The sequence below is a fragment of the Aphelocoma coerulescens genome, chromosome 1A (genome assembly GCF_041296385.1).
Source record: "Aphelocoma coerulescens isolate FSJ_1873_10779 chromosome 1A, UR_Acoe_1.0, whole genome shotgun sequence".
Taxonomy (NCBI): domain Eukaryota; kingdom Metazoa; phylum Chordata; class Aves; order Passeriformes; family Corvidae; genus Aphelocoma; species Aphelocoma coerulescens.
This window is the reverse complement of record NC_091014.1, coordinates 53,107,038-53,128,863: the sequence shown is the minus strand read 5'-3', so window position 1 is coordinate 53,128,863 and position 21,826 is coordinate 53,107,038. Positions and strand designations below refer to the sequence as shown.

General features: G+C 39.6%; 1 protein-coding gene across 13 annotated transcripts in view; it reads left to right on the top strand.

Moving 5' to 3' along the window:
- TNRC6B (trinucleotide repeat containing adaptor 6B) overlaps nucleotides 1-21,607 on the top strand; it is a 122,573-nt gene extending 100,966 nt beyond the window's left edge. For 12 of the 13 annotated variants that reach the window (XM_069002724.1, XM_069002720.1, XM_069002733.1 and 9 more), the window contains 14 exons: nucleotides 3,289-3,437; nucleotides 4,614-4,784; nucleotides 7,018-7,143; nucleotides 8,212-8,343; nucleotides 8,868-8,969; nucleotides 9,196-9,373; nucleotides 9,762-9,896; nucleotides 10,075-10,251; nucleotides 14,755-14,901; nucleotides 15,153-15,248; nucleotides 17,829-18,053; nucleotides 18,526-18,596; nucleotides 20,459-20,598; nucleotides 21,101-21,607. In XM_069002724.1, coding sequence (XP_068858825.1) covers nucleotides 3,289-3,437; nucleotides 4,614-4,784; nucleotides 7,018-7,143; nucleotides 8,212-8,343; nucleotides 8,868-8,969; nucleotides 9,196-9,373; nucleotides 9,762-9,896; nucleotides 10,075-10,251; nucleotides 14,755-14,901; nucleotides 15,153-15,248; nucleotides 17,829-18,053; nucleotides 18,526-18,596; nucleotides 20,459-20,598; nucleotides 21,101-21,491 — 2,240 coding nt within the window. In that variant the 3' untranslated portion in view covers nucleotides 21,492-21,607. The remainder of the gene's footprint in view (nucleotides 1-3,288; nucleotides 3,438-4,613; nucleotides 4,785-7,017; nucleotides 7,144-8,211; nucleotides 8,344-8,867; nucleotides 8,970-9,195; nucleotides 9,374-9,761; nucleotides 9,897-10,074; nucleotides 10,252-14,754; nucleotides 14,902-15,152; nucleotides 15,249-17,828; nucleotides 18,054-18,525; nucleotides 18,597-20,458; nucleotides 20,599-21,100) is intronic. The other variant, XM_069002734.1, reaches the window with a different exon arrangement.
- The last annotated feature ends 219 nt before the right edge of the window (nucleotides 21,608-21,826 follow it).

Sequence of the window (21,826 nt, the reverse complement as noted above, 5' to 3'; positions counted from 1 at the left end):
TGAAAGTTGGACTTATTGATGAGATAGGCTTGTTCTTCAACTGGTTTTCAGTCAAGATTACAACATACCAGGTTTTTCTGACAGATAACTGCCAGCATGATACTTCCCTAGTTTATGAATAAATGTACAGTTAAATCTGTGCTTGGAGACCACATATGTCAAAGAAAACTTGGACTTTGGTATGCTTGGAGCACCTTGGCTCTGATCATCATGCACTGTCAGTAATTCTTACTACGTTGGTCTCAGTCTCCTTATTTGAAGAGTATGTTCCCTTTATTTCAAGTGCTAGAGCAATACTTTTATTTACTGACCAAGACAGAAAAGAGATGGATTGATAACATGCCTGAGGTAGATGTACTTCTTTTCTTTTTCTATCAAATCTCTGTAATAGATAGCTTGTCTGCTTTGAAAATAGGATATAACTTTTTTTCCCGTTGAAATATTTCCTATTCGGTAAGTTCTGCGATAGGAGGTTTGCTACAGTAAAGTAGCTTGTCAGAACCACTTAATATTTTGTATTTTCTTTTCTCTTGTTTGACAATCACCTTTATCTCTTTTTTTAATATATTAGTTAAAACCTCTGCAGATCAGGGAGTTCTCAAATCACCTGTAAATACTGAGAAATGAATTTAAAATTTCTATTGACTCAAATGCAATTCGTGCACCTGGCTGTTGTAAATATATTACAAAGCTGTAATTTGATGTATCATTCAGATGAAACACCTCAACGTCTAAGCGCATGTGCTTGCTCAGTAGGCTTGGATGATGTAAATTTATGGTAAAGGTATAAAATCAGTATCTTTTAAATGTTTTTGTGGTCAAGCAGAAAATGTTTCAAATGGTTTTCTCCGTTTGGGTTACCCCACTGGGTATATCTATTTTCACCATGTTGGAGTCTCTTAGGGTCTCTTGTTGGCAAATGTTTTGGGCAACTTTGCTCAGCAGCAGTTTCTGTCTCCTACTTCCCAGTGCAGGATCATATTATATAATTTCGCATGGAATTCAGATTTTTTTTTTTTTTGTAAGCTCTGTCCATGTGGTGGGGGAGATGTACTTGATAGTAGGTTTTTCCACACTTGGGAGTGAACGTCATCTTCCAAGTCCTTGTTTGATTTTGCATTTTTCACAGTGTTTTTCACAACTCTTAATAGTGGGAAAATCCAAGAACTGATAGGGTCTTCTTTTATGAAGATGGTTTAGCTTTTAACCTGTTCTATGTTTCTGCATGTAGAGAATTCAGGGCTTCATATTTATTCACACACAAGTGTTTTTGCCTACTGTAGAGGGTAATTCAGACTTTTCAGATTTTGACAGTTGTCTTCTACTACATAAGGTAAACCTATTCTTTAGCCACCTACATTATTTATAGCTTTAGTTGACAAGTTAAAAGACAAAACTCACATGCAGGTTTTAAGGTTGTATTAGAATTTTCTAGGAATGGGATAAAGGAATGCAATCATCTCTCTCAGTGAGGCCTTATTTATATTGAAGTTTAAGCCGCTGCCTCAGCACTAAGTGACATGCATATCTGTGCTTGAAGCTTTCAGAGGTGCTCTTTTAATGCTCTGTGTGTTTTACAAGGCATCATTCAGTAATGTTTGAGGAGCTGTTTGGATCATCAGGGTAACTGGAGAGACAGAAGGGTGTTTCTGTGGCTTAGTCATCTTGTGTTGGCATCGACCCAGTTTCATTTCAGACAGTGATGCAACTATGCCTCGCTTTCAGTTTCTTTTCAAGCAGCTAATGTCTAGGGCTTCCTGTGTGGAATTAAAGCACATGAGCCTTTTGGTAGCACATTGCTGGCATTGTGTGCAGTGGTTTGATGTAGGTATTGACAGCACTGAGCTGTGTGTGACACTATGTGACTGCTTTTGCAGAGCCATTTGTAGCTTTTTAGGATATGTTAGAAAGGGATCAGAGAATCATGAGCTCATCCAGGTCAGTGTGACTCCAGTTACAAGCTCAGATACGTAGGTGATTTGTCAACTGTTTTGTGATGAATGAGGTTGAAGGCATCTGAGAGGATGAAACTGGATCAACTTTGAAAGCTGTGCAGGTAAGAAAAACCCATGCAGTTAGCGGTCAGTTTCATAGCTTCTTGGCAGTAGCATAGCTGTGAATATTAATAGATTTGGATTGGACATTAAGAAGAGATGCTGGATTTGAGAAGCTTTTTCAAGGAACACTGTCTTGACGGTATTAGAATGATTAGCTGACTGGTGTGTTCGATAAAGGTTTAGTGTTTTGTCACTGGTAGGGTAGGTTATCTATCACAAACTTCCTTTTGAAAAGTCATAGATTTTCTTGTTAATTGTGCTGATGTGTTTTTCAAACAGTTCTTGGAAAGACCATCTGTGCTACTAACTAAACAGTATTCTTTAAAACTAAAAATACCAGTCAAGCTCATTTCTGTCACATCCATATTTTAAAACAAAGATATTTTCCATCTATTTCAACATAGCGATATGCATCTGATAGCTTACAGGTGCCACATACGACCAAAATAATTGTTCCTTGGCAACAGTTCAGTGTGTAAGGTAGAAAACTTCTTCCAGTCAGTTCTTCGGCTGATGATAAAGCTTTTAGAGAAAGTTGATGTCTTGTTCACCGTGTATGTTTCAGTTTGGTCATCTGTTATTGACATCTCCTCATATTCCACCAGGTTATTCACTAAACAATGGCAGGAGACTTTAGCAGGTGTTTGGGAAGTGTCTCTGTTAGTGGCTGTGTTATTGTGTACAGGCTGAGGGAGACTGGTTGTCGGTCTGAAGTTACAGTATACCAGTCGATCTCTTGTGTTCCCGAGTTAAGTTCACTTAACTCTTGTAGGAGAATTCTGACCAAATGATATGCATGTGACCAAAGTTTTCAAAGCATCGCAAAGAATTTCTCAGTGTCAAACCCAGTAAAGGCTAAGTAGAATACATGGAGAACTTAAATAGTGGTCTTTCTACATACTGAATTCCAGCAAATGACAGTGCAGGTTTTGGAAGACATAGAGAACTAGGTATTAATTAATATAATTAGTTGAAATGTACATGTTTATATCTGTACATAAATTGTGAGAACTACTTCACATTAAACTCTATAAAGTAAATTGACATGTTCAGTGTTAAATGAAGCTTCCTACATTAATTTTTCAACACTTTTCATACTAACTGTATCTATGCTAAATTACAAGACAGATGTAATTTATATCCTGATCTTAAAGATTATTTCTTTGGCTGTGAACCTGTTGTCATGAAACATGGTAGAGATTATTTGCACTAATTTCCTGGTTTTTTACAGGTGGTCTCCCAGATAAGAAGTTTGAGGTAGACAAACGAGCCATGAATCTCGGGGATTTTAATGACATGATGAGAAAGGATCGATCTGGTTTCCGTCCACCTAATTCCAAAGACATGGGAACCACAGATAGTGGGCCTTATTTTGAGAAGGTGAGAGAAGTATCTTTAGATAAATTAATACCAACCTCTATGTTCAAGGTCCCAGTTTTTACCCTACTTCTCCAGAGGTGCTAAAAATTCAGTAACCCTGAATGAGCTCAGTAATAAAAGGTGTGGGGGAGTTATATTGGCAGAATGAACATGTGTATAAAACAGGTGTCAGGTGTGCATAGACAAACTAAATTGGGTAGAGTGAGGCTTTTTATTCTAGAATAGATTGTTTTTGATGTAGACAGAAATTACTTTTTTTTTTTCTTGGAAGGGTAAACTACTGGTAGCAATGAAATTCATTGTCAGTTTCATCATGATGATTCTTTTGGCTACGAACTACAGTCATCGACTGTAAAAAAAATTGGTTGAGATCTAAGTAAATATAAGTAATCACAGTCTTCCAAATTTTTTTCTTCTTTCATGTCTGGCATTTATTGGAAACACCCTTTCTAAATTCCGCAACCCCTTATGCTGTATGTCCGTGTACTGTAAGCTTCTGTATGACATCTGTTTCTCTGTGACATCTGTTGTATGTTATGGTAGTGTTTCTTTCATATTCTTGCCTATTTTAAACAGAAGCTTTCACTGTTATTATCAAATATTAATTGCTTCACATTATGAATTGGAGAGTGTCCAATAGATTCCGAATGCTCTAGGGCTGTTTTTTTAAAATACAGTTTATCACATATAAAATGGAAAATAAATTTGGTTTAAAAATTCTGAGGGCGTGTTAACTGTCAAGGAATTTTTTAACTCCTCCATTTTGGTATAACGAGCCAAAAAAAAGTTTTGTCAACTCCCTCTGGTGGCATAATTAAATAAATACCATGAGCAAAGCTAATGCGTTTCCTAACAAATTATGCTGGTAGGTGTGTGCTAACATGAGGAATTCATTCAAGATTTGTTTATTTCTGTAGTGGTAATAGCCACTATCAGAAACAAATTTCATGAGAGTTCAAAATGTATTTTTAAAAAGAAAACATAGGAATTTATCGATATCTCCTTGGACCAAAATCTTAATTGTCAAGTGATCATTTGAATCAGAAGTTTCGTCCTTGTAACTGCTATTACAAATTACCTTTGCTTCTTCCTAGTCACTCACCGTCCCTCTTTCTCTCCTCTTGCATTCTGTTGCTTCACTAACCAACTCCTGCTGTTGGCTAACTGCTGCTTCAGCTGACTTTGCCTTTCTCCAATCAAGATGGGTGCCTTGGGGATGAGGCTCCCTGCTCTCCCTTCTCCCCTTCTCCCAGCTACAAGCTGTCTCCCTCTGGTTCCACACTATCCAACGTCGGCCTTGGGGCAATCGGCTCAGGGCTCAGTCCCCAAAACTTCGCTGCTAGACAAGTAAGCAGGCCACCTTATAAGATGCATTGTTATAAGGCTGCAACCTGGGCTTAATCCTGGTTAGTTGGTTGCTTGCATTTGTTTTTCTGCTGAATAGATTAAAATTGTTAATGGAAATTTCAGCTGTATCGGGCCATTGAGAAGCAGTCCGCTTTGGTTCCTAGCATCAGAACGTGCTCTGTCTGGTTTTGTTGGCCTCTTCCTAAATCACAATGCAACAGCAGGTAGAAGTGCTTTTCAGAAGTCGTGAAGTTAGTGGCATCCTTCATTTTAATTGCTGGCTTAAAACCCAGTTAGAGGCTGTTGATTTGCCTCATCAAGCCCAACACTGAGTTTTTTCAGACTCCACTCAAAGACCTTGTATGTAGAAATGTGCCTGTAAAATGTTGGTGATTTAGCATTGTGCCTGTTCCCTTCTCCCTTCCTCACAGTCCAAAGTAAGGATTGATTTAGTAGCCTTTAAAAATTCCTGAAGTAGTAATATTTTTGTGTAGAGGGAAATGGTGGGGAAGAAATTAAGTGATTAACTGCAGTTTGGAAGTATTTCTGGCTATTATGTTCTGCATTATTCTAAAATAAAATATTTTAGGAATACTAGGAAATGAAAGAATAGTACCTAATTACTGCAGCTGGTCTAGCTTATGTAGTCACATGCCTAACATGATGGTGTTTCTTTGTGTTGTCTTTCTGTTTCTATGTGGCACAGTGTTGAACATCAGATTAAGTCCAAAATTTGCAGGCATGTTGTTGATCTCAGTGTGCAGAATTCTGTAGAGTTCTAGAGAGGGCTGAAAGTGTAACTGCAGCTTCAAGGCCTCTCAAAAGTGTGAATGTGTAGTTGACTCCAGCTGGCTCTTTCCAGAATAAAACTTCTTGTCTTTTGGGGTTTTTTGTTTGTCTTCCTGCATGCTTAGGAGTTACTTCTGAAAGAGAAGACACTTTAAGTGGAGGGGGATGCAGATGAATGAGGCAATCCATAGTGCTGCTGGTGTAGAAGCAGGAGGAGTGACTTGTGTTTGAGCAAAAGGATAGCAGAGGATGCACAGTATTGTGGTAGTAGTGTTATGCACAGTATTATGGTAGGATTTATGAAATCCTGCTGTATAAGGGAAGGAAAGGTTTTAGTGAAGGCCTGCACCATCTCAGTTTGGAAGAATGATGAACTTACGCTGGGTGCCGAAATGCTGGCATGGGCAGGCAGAATGGGGGAATGATGGCTGAGGAGTGGAAAATACACTCTTTAGAACCCCAGGTATCTGAGGGTCACAGACACCTTGATATACAGCAGGAGATGGGAAATTCTGAGGGTCTTGAAACTGAAAGGACAAAATCATGGCACATAAGGGTGCTTTGGAGTATGAGTTTCAGCTTTTAGAAGCAAGAGAGTGTAGCTCCCTTAGTTAGCGTAGGAGACAGTTTGTAACATTTTTTGTTGCTTTTTTGGAAAAATGGTACCAAAAGTCTGTTCAAGAGGCTGAAATCATGAAATACAATGACAAATATTCTTTGGTCTTTTTCATGCATTAAGGTTTATTACAGAAGTTGCTTACAGACCAGTAAATACTTCCCATAAAAAAACTCAAACAGCAAGTCTTCTTGTGTTAGAAAACAAATCACTGGGGAAAAAAAAAAAACCCACAATTCTTTTTCTGACTTGAAAATTTTCTCCGAATTTCGTTGGAGAAAAGGGGAAGGAAAATATCCAGATCCAGAATGCTGAAATTTTCATGGCAGAAGGAAAATTTTTAATAGGATTTTAGAATTCAAATTTCAGTTAATGAAAGGCCTGCAGAGGAAATAATAGCCTTATGAGTGATATCTCAGGCAAAGTACCTGTCTTCTCTAAAATGAGGGGCCAGAATTCTTGCTGACACAGTCTTGTCATACCTGTAAGCCAATAGAAGGGAGTTTTTAGTTTGTTGTTTGTTCTCCAAGTTCCCGTTTCCCAACACGTGATGTGCAAAATATTCAAACATTAGATTTGTCATGTGCTTTGAAGTAAGTAGATAAGCATGACCCTTCAGTGTTAGAGGAGAAACAACCTGCATCTCAAAAATGTAGTACAGTGGTTTTAACCCAGGCCGAATATTACTGATTTTAGGCAAACGTCTGTAATTCTAAGGGAACTCTGTTTAAGTCAGTACTTGGCTCATTGTTACTGATATGTAGTTATTAGCATAGAAATCCATTATCCTGCAGGATTCATCTTCTCACTACTGCTTTAATTTTATAGGGTGGCAATCATGGTTTGTTTGGAAACAGCACAGCACAATCGAGGGGCATGCACACACCAGTGCAGCCACTAAATCCTTCCCCCAATATCCGGGCGCAAGTGCCTCCCCAATTCCTTTCTCCCCAGGTAAGGAATTTATAGCAACTGATTACTTGTAAAAGTAGAGCTACCGCCTTCAGAGCACATCATTGAGGTTACTTATACACCTATCTTAGTCTCAACTTGATGTTAAGAAATGGAAAAATTAAATAACATAAAACCATTAAAATTCATAGTGAAAGTGCTTAAAACTCAGTGCAGAAACATTAGCATTCTATCATATTCCAAGGCAGTTGATGGTAAATGCTCGCTACCAGTATTTTTAAACCTCAGAAGTGGATTTGGGAATCATATGTCTTACATAGGCTTTTGCAAAGTATTTTAAGAAGAACAAATAAACGTGAAAGCTTAAAATGTTTCTGAAGTGTGACAGGTTGCTTATTTTTTTTAAGTAGTCTTGTCCTGTGCTTCCTGTCCTCCTCAAAAAAGATGTTTGATGAAGGGCTACATGTTACATTTACATGGCAGAGCTTAATCTTAAGACCTCAGGGTCTCCAAATGTACAAGTTCACCTTCTGCTTTGGACTTGGTGAACAATTCTTGATATTCTCTTGAATTGTACTTGTGTAACTCTCAAATAATGCAGGGAGAAATGGGGGGATTCTTCTCCACCTACTCCTGTCTTTTACTATATCTTATTCAATGTACAAAGAGATTAACTCTTTCTGTGAGGCACTTTTTCTTTGCTCCGGTGACTGCCTGAATGCCTTTCTTTTCCCTTGTCAAGCAGTACATTTTTAACGTGATAATGCAGTACTGTGATTACTGGTTAGCTGCATATATGTATATATATATATATATCAGCATTTAAAATTAGTGCAGTCTCTAGCACCTGATTGGTTGGGGGAGGAATCTTTGTGTGTGTGTCTGCATCTGCACTTGTAATACTGTATACTGTCAATCAAGTGAGGTATTCACTCTGCCCAAGTTACAGATTGTGCATGTTTAAATGTGATGTGTTAATAAATCTGTAATGTCTTTCCCAGAGCACCATCGAAGATTGGTGTCATACTTGTTCCTTTATAGAAATACTTCTACTTCATAATCTTTTCCTCGTGGCAGTGCATTCAGGTTATGTAACTGGTTTCCATGCAGGTTTCGGCCTCCATGCTCAAACAGTTTCCCAACAGTGGCTTGAATCCTGGTCTTTTCAATATGGGCCCCCAGCTTTCTCCACAACAGATTGCCATGCTGAGCCAGCTTCCACAGATTCCCCAGTTTCAATTAGTAAGTAGCTAGTAATCTTGTGAAACAAGACTACAGATTGTTTACAAATTGTCTGCTGAAAGAGTTTTCCTCTTATGCTTATTCTGCTTTATTCTACTGATGTTATTTTGTACAAGTATTCCCTCTTTACTATAAGTGGTAGTAAAGCCCTGCTAGAAGGCAGCAGATAAACCAAATAGGCCCATGTAATTATTGTGGATTGCAGTGGGTTAGTAATGACTCTAAGCCAGGTTTTTGCACAGAAAGCAGTTGTTTGTTGATTTTTAATGAAGTTTTCTTCAGACTTGTAGTCATAGTGATGGTAATAAAGCAGGTACAAGTAATTCTGTTGCATAAAATTAGAAACAAGTGAAGGATGTGGTATTCTTCTAATGCCTTCATTGTCATTTTACTTGAGTGAGTGGAATGAGAAACAGTTTACCTAAGTTCTGAGCAAGGAGTTTGCTAGTGAATAGCTCCTGGCAATTATATTTCGCTTGATGAGCTCTGTATTTTCACTCTTCCCACCCCCACTTGTCTTGTAGGCTTGTCAGCTCCTCCTTCAGCAGCAGCAGCAGCAGCAGCAACAGCTGTTACAGAGCCAGAGAAAGTTATCTCAAGCTGTGCGACAACAGCAGGAGCAACAGGTGTGTGGCACTGCTTTTGTCAGTCATATGAAGTACGAAATGTGCTGGGGAAATGCAATCTGCAGTAGAGATGGTGCTGGCTTTAGTAATGTCATCTGCTCTCTTCATATTGCACTTTATGGGGAGCAGGGTCTTTTGAATCTCTTCTAAGTCACCATTTCTTTATGTTTACTGGAATTCTATGTTACAGGATAGCATATGAACCAGTTTTTTCTTTCATTTGCAGATTGCTCGTATGGTGAGTGCCCTCCAGCAGCAGCAGCAGAGGCAGCCTGGCATGAAGCATTCACCATCCCACCCTGTTGGGCCTAAGCCACATTTAGACAGCATGGTACCCAATCCTTTGAATGTGGGTCTCTCAGATTTACAGACCAAAGGGCAAATACCTGGATACGGTTCAGGTGGTAAGTGCTCTGTGGAAGGTGGTTTGGTGCATTGCCTGTATCTTCTTTATTATTAATATGGTAATTGTGTTAATCACTTATGTCTGGGTCCAGAAATGAATAATACATGTGTAAGCATTAGAGTGAAGGTTATGACAAGTGTCAACTTTGAATCAAATTGCATTATTTTTCATTCCATGGGAAGAAGACAAACCTAAGAAGAAAGCATATCATGGCATACTGACCTAACACACTTATTTGGAAGATGCCCCTTGAACTTGAACATACCCTTTGCTGTTGCTGGTTTTTTTTTTTCACCTTTTTCTTATGATCACAATGACTCCCTGTTTAAAGATACTTAAAAACAAAACTGAAAATGACAATGGAGTTTTGTTTGTTTGTTTCACAGGCTTTGGCTCAAGTGGCATGGATTATGGCATGGTGGGAGGGAAAGAGGCTGGAACAGAATCCCGCTTTAAGCAGTGGACTATGATGGAAGGGCTGCCCTCTGTGGCTTCACAAGATGCCAATATGCACAAAAATGGTGAGAAGGGGAATTTTGGGAATGCCCTTGTAGGACCATCTTGCCAGTGGTGAAAGAGCTTAGATGAAGCTATGTCTTGCCTCAGCAGTATGCATCTTAAATATTTTTGGTTTAATATATCATACTCCTAAAGATCCCAGCCTTTACTGGGTGTAAACATATGTTTTTAATTCTTCAGGTGCAGTAGTGCCCCCTGGAAAGGCTCGTGGAGGATCGCCCTACAACCAGTTTGACATAATCCAGGGCGACCCACTCAGCAGCCATGCAGGCCCTGCTGGTGATAGTTGGTTACCTGCCAAATCTCCACCAACAAACAAGATCGGAAGTAAATCCAGCAATGCCAGCTGGCCTCCAGGTATTACATAAGGGCAGGGGTTATGTCCTCTCTTTAGGATAGATGTGCTGGACCTTTCCTCATCATACTTACTTGAATAACCATTGCAAAGAAAATACTTCTGTGGCTTGGCCTGTCTTGGGTTTGAAATTTCTTCCACATTATATTAGAACATATATGTTGGATTTCCATTAAAAAAATGCTGGGCTAAATATGAGCTAACTGCTGAATTGCCTGAATAGTGTTTGGTTTTTGTTAGGTAAACTCATATCTTCTGTGGTTTTGTGACTTTATGGAAGTTTTCATGAAAACATGTGCTCGTAGAATACACAATACATCTCCCTTCTTTTGTACTGATTCCTTACTTGTGCTGTGTTAGGCTGACAAAGAGTGTAAAAACTTTTGTTGGTAGTGTGGAATCAGAAGGAAAAATATGTGAAGTAGGGTTTTTTTGTGATGATGGGAACACCACACTGTTGTGGTTCACCTTCGTTCGTGTTGCATAAAGGGTAGAAGAGTGTAGCAATGCTTCAGTTGTGCTCAGGAATCTTGTGGTTTGAATAGAAGTCTCTTGCTTTTGGGATGACAGGCTGGTGCACATTTTTTAAGTTTCCTGGTTTAACTGTCAGAATTTTATGTTTCTGAAATGCACTGCTAGAAAACGCTAGGAAAAGTACATATGTATTTGAATCCACACATAATTTTCTATATAAAACATTCATATAAACACAGGATGGTGTTCTTGAAGTTGCACAGATTAATCACCAATGCTGTTCAGCAAATAGTGGATGCTGTGATTTTTCTCTTGTTTGGAAGACAGTTGCATTCCAGGAAAACATTACTAACTGCAAACCCTCTGCTGTGTATCCCATCAAGCACAAAAAATTAAAAGTCCAGGTACATCTCTTGGGTAAAGCAGTAGCACAGACCTTGCATCAGAAAGCCTATGAATCTGTGTGACAGATACAACTGCAGGAAACCTAGAAAATGTGGCTGAAGATTTTTATGACGGAAGCCCTCAGTGTCTTAACTCCAGCAAGAAGACATTTTCTGATGCACTAACAGAGCTAAAGAATTAGTTATTTCCAAAACATCTGCACATCCACAAATTTTCATACTGCTCACTGCTTTCTGTACAGGTGTATTTGTGTTACACTTCTGTCAGCCTGGTTGCTAAGTACAGAGCTTTTTGGACTGGAGTTGCTGTTCATAATGCCAGAAACTCCCAAAATGTAATCTTTTACCAGACCGCACTCTCAGACTTCCTGTTTCCTGAACTTGTTTCCTTAGTCACCATTCCCCTGTATAATACTGAGAAACACAGTACTGCTTGAAATGCTGCAGGAGACGTGTGAGGATCAGCTCTGCCGTGTTTCCAAGCTTAGGAGCAACACTGGCTTTGGCAAGATTCTTGATACCAAAACTGTTACAGAAGTGAGAAGCTGGATAGCTGCTCTTTGCCCCTTGTTGATACCATAGAGCTTCCCTAGTGGTATCCGTGGTCCCTCTGTCAGTGATAAGTAAAATTTTTCTTGCTGACTCCATCACCACTGTGAGAGTATAACTGAAGTTCACAAATCCTGAACATAAAATTTCGCTGAGATCCTCAGCACCATCCATAATTTCTTGTGTGAGCAGCCCAAGACTATGATTTCAGGCCTCATCTAACAGATCATGGGTTTTGGCAGGTGGCATTTATTCAGTTGTTGCTGTTCCACTCTTACGAGATCCATAGGCTGCTGGGACAAGTTACTGTTCCATAACCATCAGCCAGTTGAGCTGTCTAACTTACGGAGAGCTGTCTAACTTACGGACTTCATTGACAAGGAAAACTGAAATCATGATCTACCTTATCAACACAACACCCCTGAAGAATGAAGACTTAAAATGACTTTACACTCTAGGTCCTTCTCTACAAGCTTGTAGATGAGGTCCACTGTCAGTTCCTGGCTCAGAGAAAGAATTTTTCTTCCCACTGTTGGAAAACAAATTATCAGAAATGAGTTTTCAAGAGAAATCCTCTTGAAATAGGCGCATTTTTCCTTTGAATGAAAACAGCGGTCACTAAGCATTCACCCTGACTACACCTTTCGCATTTTCCTCCTAAATGCCATCTGCTGCAGATATTCTGCTGTTCAAGAGAGCAGTATTGTTCAGCACAAAGATAAAAGAAGTGGTGCCCAGTCAAACTGATACCACAGCTGGAGGTGAGAGCAAGTTTTGCTGCATTGGTGAGAACTATGTATTTTGGTTATGTTGCACAGACTTGCATACTTAGGTAATACTTAGACTGTCATTTTCCCATTCGAGATCAGTCATACTTCAGGCAAACTGGCCTGGATGTCATGGTTTTCACAATAATCTTATGTTTGAACTTCTTGAGAAGACCTTTCAGATATCAGTGGAGAAATGCATTTCATGTCTTCTTTACTGTCTAGAAATAAAAGAGCATGTCTGTAGACAAAAGTTGGTGAATGTGCATGATAATAACTATCAGTGCCAAAGAAAAGTTTGAAAATTTGTCAGTTTGCCAAAGTTCAAGGAAATGCTTTTCCAGCCAGGGTTACATTGATGAGTGAATGTGTTCATAAACATTAATACGCCTGGTCCTTGGAGCCTTGTTTGTATATTCATTAACCTTTTGATTAGAGCTTACTGTGCACTTAATTTTCAGTCTCACCAATTCTCAGAATCTTTACAGATAGAAGACTTGGGCTTCTTCTTTTTTTTTCTCCAAACGAGTTCTGATTTCCAGGTTCTAACCTGTGTTCATAAATTCTTTGTCTCAGAACAGAGAAGGTATTTTGAGTAGACTCAAGGGCTGTATCACTTCTTCCCTAACCATAAGGTGGTCCTGCTTGTCAGGGGATGGCAGTATTTTGGCAGTAGCTGAGCAGAGTCCTTCCTTGATGCTGTGCTGATTGCTCATAGTGTTAGAAGAGTTGATACCTGGATTATTTTGTTGAGTTACTAAAGATTGGGAGATGTAAGTGATGTTTATAAAATCATGAAGGCAGTGAACAAGATAAATGCAGAACTGTAATTCTGTGACTCCTGCAATGCTAGAACCATGGTGCAAATGCTGGAATTAAGAGGATATAAATTTTAAATAGATGGGAGCTTTTTTTCCCATCAGCAACAGTGAACTTCTGGGTTCTGTTGCTTTCAGAGCTTCTTGAAACAGGTGGTATTAGCCAATTGAAACAGTGATTGGATACAATGATGGGAAAACAGTTCTACTAGCTGGTGCTAGCAGATAGTAGGTATTTCTGCCATCTTAAGTAGGACAGCTGTGGATACTGGGAGACTGTGAGGCCGGTAGTCCACAGATAGTGGCCAGGCTTGTGTTCTGTCCCTTAATGGTATTTCTCCTACTGCTGTTGGCAAAATACTGGACTAGATGGACCATAGTTCTGACCCAGTGGGGCATTTCTTTTGTCTCAGATTCTCCCATGCATTGTCACAGTCTAATATTGCCCTTGCTGTGGCAATTGTTTGAACGAGTAGTATCATATTTTCTTCTGCATTTGTCTGTGAAAGTAATAATCTTGACTATACTTCTTCATTACAAAAGTGACTGAAATGCACCCTTCCATGCCAGATTCATCCTACAGTGCCTCATTCTAGAGAGCACATCTTTGATCTCATTTTAATAACGGATCTTTAATTACACTCAAATATTCTAATTTTTTCAGAAACTGGGGCTGGGAATTCTGTATTCTGGACTTGTATCTGCAATGGATGAATCTGCCACCTTTGCACTCTTCTTACACTTAAACAAATTGTCACATAGTATATGAAGCTTCTTTACTTGTTTTTGTTTGTCAGTTTTACTTTTGCACCACTGCTTCCAGAACTGACCACAGCACTTTATTCACTCAAGGAACCAAGTTACTGATCTTTCTTACAGTAACTGGAGTCTTTGTGTGTTCTCATATTTAATATAATTTATCTTCTTGTCTTAAAATTTTGGCATGCCTGGAGCTATGGTTCAAACTAAAGCATGATAAGTACATCCCATCTCATTGTGAAGCATGAACAATGTCAATGAGTATGTACATTACTTTTACCACAAGGCATCTCACCTCAGTATTGATAAGTGATGTATGTGTGTACGTACAGCGTGATGTGTCACGTATGTTTACAAACTCCTAAGGTAAGTAGCCTTTCCTTGGGAAAGGCTTCTGCACACACACAAAGTCTGTGTACAGAATCTAATTATACAGGATGCATTAAATCTGTTGAAACCTCATCTGAATGTAGCAAAGCAGAAGCACTTAAAGGGATACTGGATGCACTTGTACCACTTTTTTTGTAGTGTAGGCTTGTATTCAGACACCAGAGCTAGTGCTGTGGGAGGAACTGTGAAACAGATTACACTTCTAAAATGAAGTCTTTTTTTTTTCCCCCCTGAGGAACAGTGTAGAAGACAATTGTTTACTCTCCCAAAATACCTTTAGCAATTACTTCTACTAAATGACATTTCCCTGGTTGAATCTAATTCCTTTTTCTCTCCTGTCCCAGAGTTCCAACCAGGAGTGCCATGGAAAGGTATACAAAACATTGACCCTGAATCTGACCCCTATGTGACCCCTGGAAGTGTGCTGGGGGGGACAGCCACATCTCCCATTGTAGATACTGACCACCAACTTCTGCGGGACAACACCACAGGTAAAACAGTGAACAACTGGTCTGCGATTATCAAAGTCGCTCTGATACTCGGGATTATCGCGATGTTGCGGTTGTAGCAGGCGAACAGCCTGGTGCATTTGCCTGAAAAGGAATCTGTATGCCTTTGCACTGGGGCTGGGATCACCTGAAAGCTTGGCATTGGTACAGTTGTGGCTCTCTCGGGGTTTAATGGTGTTACAGAAACTCTGTGAACTTGGTCTCCTCTCTCTCTCTCCTTTTGCCTTCTGTAGGGTCTAATTCTTCCCTCAACACCTCGCTGCCTTCACCTGGTGCCTGGCCCTACAGTGCCTCTGACAATTCCTTCACCAACGTTCATAGCACTTCAGGTATGCAGGCTCTGAAACTTACCCAGACAAAGCATTTTTCACTTAACACTGGTTCATTCTTGTTCCACTTAGAGTATTTAGTCCCTCACATGTAACAGCAACTTGGGAAAACAAACGCCATAACTCTGAACATACCCCCCCCTCCCTCTTCTTCCCCCAGCCTTTATATGCTGAGCATGACTCCATATGGTATGGAATATCCCTTTGCACAGTTGAGGTCAGCTGTCCTGTGTTTCCTCCCAACTTCTTGTGCATCCCCATCCCTCCCTCTGGTGGGACAATGTGAGAAACAGAAAAGGTCTTGATGCTGTGTAAGCACTGCTCAGCAGTATTACTTAAGTCATCTGTATTATCCACACTGTTTCCAGCACAAATCCAAAACACAGCCCATACCTGGTACTGTGAAGAAAATTGACTCTATCCCAGTCAAAACCAGCATATTATGCAAGTTGAAGAATAGAGTAGTAGGAAGCAGCAGGTGCAAAAGAAAAACGAAACAGTACATGTACAATCTGTTGACATGTCATCGTTTTTAAAATATACCTGCTTTTGTACAGGTAATATATACACCTTATAAAGGTGAGTGATTTATTTAAACTTTAGAACATGGGAGTGATGTGAAAGGAATGTTTTTGCCTGGCCTTCTGTAGCAGTCATCATTCCCTGAAATCTGGACAGTGAGGACGTTTAGTCCTCTGGCTTTTAATGGTTGGTCTATAAATATAAACTTAAATATCTGTCTCATTTAATCTTTCATAAGAAGGTCTCCAAAGTTTTCTAGTAAAAAACAGTTTCTGCACACACTTCAGAGTAAAACACTGTAAATACTTGCTCCAGATGAACCATTGGGATTTTAAGCTTTTTGCAAATGTCCGTATTTTTTTGAAGACATCATTGCCTTGTCAATTACTTAAAAATGAAGAATTGTATATAAATAGCAGAGGTGATGAACAGAGCTGAGAGCTATATCTAGCCCAAATTTTAGGTTTTTTCATCATACTGAATAAAAGCTGTGTTCGGGTGTTACCTCAGCATCTTCACAAAATGTGTTAAAAATGCTCTGTAGCCCTTAATGCCACCAGTTTGTGAGCTGACTTTGGTTTGAAGCAGTGTCTGTGTAGGCAGCATTCTAGTGACATAGAAGAATCCTCTGTTACAGCCTGAGGAAAGGAGTGGCATGTAGCAACTTCTTGCCTTTGCTTAATTTTTGTCTAGCGCATGAGAGAGACCCAGGAGATAACAAGAAATATTGAAATCGTAGTCAAATTGAGGAAATTATACCACTGCCAAATACCAATTTCTGTTCATCTACTAGACACAAGTGTTTTAGTCAGAAAACAGATCATCTGAACTGGGAATTTAGAATTCACCTATCTCTAAAGAAAGGAGGTTTTTAAGCACTTTCATACACTTTCAGAGGTTAGTGCTTGAAACCTCCTTGCTACTGATAGTTACTGTGTCATGGAAATACAGAGATCCAGCTGTAAATTGAAGCATGCTTATACATGCTGAGAGCTTTGTGGTCTTGGTTTCCAGATGTGTTATTTTATCATGCCCTGGGATATTGTAAATCTGTATTTTTTCACTTTGTTTCAAGTCAGTAATTCACCGCTGTCTGTTGATGATTAGAGTTAAATACATATATTTGCACACCCATACATGAGAATTATGGTTAAGATAATGTCTGACACAACCTTTTCCCCCAGATTGCCATGTCTGTGTTGGCTGGTTCTTATTGCAGAACAACGAGGAATTTTCAAGGAATTTTGACATTTGAAATGTCCCTTGGTGTCAGAAGTTGTGGGAGAATTTGCAGTCTGTCTTTTTTTGGAAAAACTGGTTTAGGCAGAGCTCACAAATATTCATGACCAATAGTGGTGTTTTGGAGGGTGCTTTTATTTTTATCTTTTATTGCATTTCTTTATAAAGAGTTCTTGAAGTGTGTTAAGGATATCTGCTACTGGGCTTCTGATAGGCATCTGATAATGCTTTCTAGTGAAAAAATGCTCTATCAAGATTGTTTAAAAGTCCAGCTGTCACACAGCTAAGTAGCCTTCTTTATGTGTTACTGCTGGGTCAACATTGTGTGAGATTTGTGATTCATGAGAAAGTTTTGATCTTGTAGGGAGGACATCTTTAGGAGATAACATTAGCTTAGTAGACCAAGAATAGTAAATACTCCTTTTAGTTCTCTGCAGGTTTTTTTACTTGAAGAAGGTTTAGTTTCATTCAAGCTCAGTAGTGCCCAAACTTGTAAGAAATTCTCAGGCTCTCAGGTGAAATGTAGTGTGGACATAAAAGTTGCTGTTCATCTAATTAATGATGTGACATGCTGCAGTCAGCTACATTATCATAAATGATCTAGGTATATTACTTTTTTCTTCTTGTCAGCGTATATAAAATAAGCAAAGATTAACTTATATGTAGCATGGGGGTTTTTGGTATAATACATTAACTATTGTATGGTTCTGTACTTCATGTTTTTCTCCAATATAAATTCAGTCAAAAGTTTTACCATGATAGGATAGGTACTTAATCTCACAAGTTTCTCTAATGCATACAATTTCTTTAATCTTCTAGCAAAATTCAGTGATTACAAATCAACATGGTCCCCAGATCCCATAGGACACAATCCCACTCATCTCTCCAACAAGATGTGGAAAAACCATATTTCCTCAAGGAACACTACAGGGCTGCCCCGCCCACCTCCTGGCCTGACCAACCCCAAACCATCATCTCCATGGAACAGCACAGCACCCCGATCGGTCAGGGGCTGGGGGGCACAGGACTCAAGGCTTGGCTCTGGTGAGAACAATCAGCTGGTAGTACCATTGGTCAGACCTGAGCACTGTATGTTTTACAGCACCAGTGGTTTGGAAGAAAGAAAGTTGCAGTTGTCTGGTAAAAGGAAAAAAGAGAGTTCCTTCTTGGAATGGAAATTTGCTGTCAATAATTGGGGTGGCTGGGAGGTGGAATCCCAGGTCTTGCTGCAGGGAATGAGTGAAGAAGGGCTGAGAGCTGCCAGAAGAGAATAGGGCCTTTCAAGACTAGATGCTTGCTGTGAGTGGGAAACTCCTCAAAGGTAAACTCTAGCGAAATGAATCTTGATGTGAAATGTGAGGAAAGGTGTGGTTTCATTTTCAGGACTGAAGATTAGACTTTTGTGTTTTAACAGGGCTGGTATTGCTGGGTTTTTTTCTGAAAGACCTAACTGTAAAGAAAGATGTTTTTTCTTTGTATCAAATCTCTCTTGATTGCTCTGTCTTATAATTTGCAGCATCTACTTGGAGTGATGGTGGCTCAGTTCGTCCTAGCTACTGGCTGGTTCTTCACAATCTCACTCCACAGGTATTTTCTGTGATTGTTTCTGGGAACTTGTTTGCTTTAGCAAGGATTTGTCAATCCTTCAGTTGTTTCTCTTCGAATAAAATTTGACCAAATCATATTTGTCAGCATATATAACATATTTCTACTAAACTGAGCTGCAGTCTGACTGGTTTTTCTTTGTAATCTCTTCAGCTAACTTTAAGATGTTCAGGTTTTGCTATGTGATGGTTAAAACATTTCTTTACTTAAGAGTTATAAAAAATTATTGAACAAAAATATTTTTCTTAGAAGTGAGGGCAAATTTCATGACCAGAATGTGGAATGGTTTATAGCTGTTCTTTGGGATGTTGTCAGTAAGAAATTTGATGTAACTGCCAGTTTTCACTTTAGTGTTTCCATAGTGAAACCACTGAATTTTTCCAGCACTCCTGCCAAAACCAGTCTAGTTAGGTTATTTCTGCAAGTATTCTCAAAGCTTGCTGCCATTCAAAATTTATTCCATGGAGATCCTGGTTTCAGCATTCCCAGCTAGTCCTGTATTCAAGGGCTGGGAAAAGCCTGTATGATTATCAGCGGCACCCTGAGGTCTAGACAGAGGATCCCCCTGTTCAGCAGGATAATTTACCATGCTTCTACAGTCTACAAAAAAAGGTTGATGTGAAAGGAAAAACTGAGGTCTCCAGTAGATCACCCAAAATGGTTAACCATGCTCCTTTCGTAGAAAATACTGTTTTCCTTGATGCGAAGGAAGAAGTGGTGTGAGGAAAAGGCACAGTTCTAAGTCTGGCTTGTGTAAAATACTTTAATGCTGCTTTAGGAATTATGTAATGGAAGAAGAATGTATTTTGGAGGCATTTAAGTTAGTAGGAAAAAGAAATAGATCATAATTGTCTCATTATGGATTCTCTCTTTATTGTGGATCAGTACACTAAAAAGAAGTGTAAAGGTTCAGGTGAATTCATAGACTCAAAGAATGGTTAGGTTTGGAAGGAACAGTATGTTCATTTCAAGGTTCTCTCTTTTAACTTTGACCATATTTATACCCCCACACAACTTCCTTTTCCCTCATTTGAAGCTGTATTATAAAATAGTGGGGAAAGAAGGAAGAAAATAGCACTTCCTTAAGTATGTGCACATACAGATCCCATTCATGTGTCCATGTTCCTGTGGCACACCAGGAATGGAATCTGTCTGTACAGAACACCTGGGAAAGCAGCTGTTACTGGAGGTAAGTAGCAAGCTGTTACTGCTGCAGAAGGAAGGTAGGCAGCAACTGCTGTGAAAACATTCGTTCAGACGGAATGGACATTGGTGGGTTTGGCAGGAAGATCACTGACTCTTTCTGTCACTGTTTCATAAACCACAAAGACGAAGAAGCACCAAAATAAATTTTCAAAAATTTCATTGTAGAGATATTTCCAGTTTGGCAAAAACCTTTTAAATGCTAGTTTATCTAAATTCTGCCAAAATCACAGAGCTGGAGACTAAGACATTCTGGTTCCTTTGGTACAAATTCTGATGCCTGAAGATGGTGAGAAGTACAAGGTGAAATTTTTAACTACTGGAAAAGCTGTCAATGTAAGGATAGTGACAGTGTAAGAAACTCAGTGAGAGAGGGAGAACTGGACTCAAGCTGGAAGTGAACAGGAAAGATAAATCAGATTATTCCATACTAAAGCAAATTCCATGTAATTGTGAGAAGTCAAGGCATACCAGTTCTGTTGGAAAATCAACTTCTGTCACCTTTGCTTACTTCACACTGCTTTCATCTGTTTTCTTTCTGAGAGCTGAATATCTTTCAATTACTGTGACGAAGTCAGGATTGAAGTATGTTTGGAGAAATAATTACAAACATCTGTTTCATTCTGGCTGTTCTTCCTCAGATTGATGGGTCAACCTTGAGGACGATCTGCATGCAGCATGGCCCACTGCTGACATTCCATCTGAACCTGACCCAGGGCACCGCCCTCATCCGATATAACACCAAACAGGAGGCGGCCAAGGCCCAGACTGCACTGCACATGTAAGCAAGGTTTTGAGACAAAAATCTTTGGGGCTGTGAGGGGTTGGTGGTGTAAGCCCCTAAAGTCAGTGAAAATTGAATTACACTAATCTCTTGCAATTCAAAGGCTTTTAACCTATTCTTCATCTGTTTTGAAAGATGGCATACGTGCATTTACCTACGTGGTATAGGCACTTTTTTTGCGCTTGGTGTTAACATTCAGGGCCTTAGTTTAAATTTTTAAAGATTTTGTTCAGGCATAACTGAATGCTGGGGCAAGGGGGTTGGGGTGTTTTTGTTTTGTTTTGTTTTTTCCCCTTATAAAATGGAGGTTCCTGTGTTTTGAGTGAGTTTCACTGTCAAAAACAGCTGAAGTTTTCCATGTCCACTCCATTGTAATGATGTAACTGGTACTTCCTTTGGTTTGGGCACCTATTAGTGTTGTTCCCATGCTTTCTGAATCCCTTCCCCTTACCTTTTGGCTCTAATTTTTTTTTTTTCTTACGTGTATCTTGCCTTGTAGGTGTGTGTTGGGAAACACTACCATCCTGGCTGAGTTTGCCACAGATGAAGAGGTTAGTCGCTTTTTGGCACAAGCTCAGCCCCCTACACCTGCAGCAACCCCGAGTGCACCCGCAGCGGGCTGGCAATCCCTGGAGACAGGACAGAACCAGACAGATCCAGTTGGACCTGCTTTGAATCTCTTTGGTGGGTCAACAGGGCTTGGGCAGTGGAGCAGTGGTGGCGGCGGCGGCAGCAGTGGGGGTGATCTCACTGGCGCTTCATTGTGGGGGCCCCCAAACTATTCTTCAAGCTTGTGGGGGGTCCCAAGCGTAGAGGATCCACACAGAATGGGCAGCCCTGCTCCCTTACTACCTGGAGACCTTCTGGGAGGAGGGTCGGATTCAATCTGAACTTAGAACTTTCAACTCTGACCTCGTGACCTTTTTTGGAACAGCAGCAGCACTAACTTGACCTTTTCGTTTTTTTCAACTTGCAATAAATACATTTATAAAAGGAAAAAAGAAAACGGAGAAAGAAAAAAAGGTGGGTCATTGACAGACTGTCTGAGCACATAGTTGCCTCCCTTATATAACTTCAGTTTTTTCGTTTGGAATATGAATCCAAAAAGAGAACATATCACTCTTGAAATACTTGAATCGTGAACGCCAACTTAGAAAGACAATGTGAAGCAAGTACACATACCATTTAAATTTAAACAGAAAAAATTAAAAAAATTAGTTTCTAG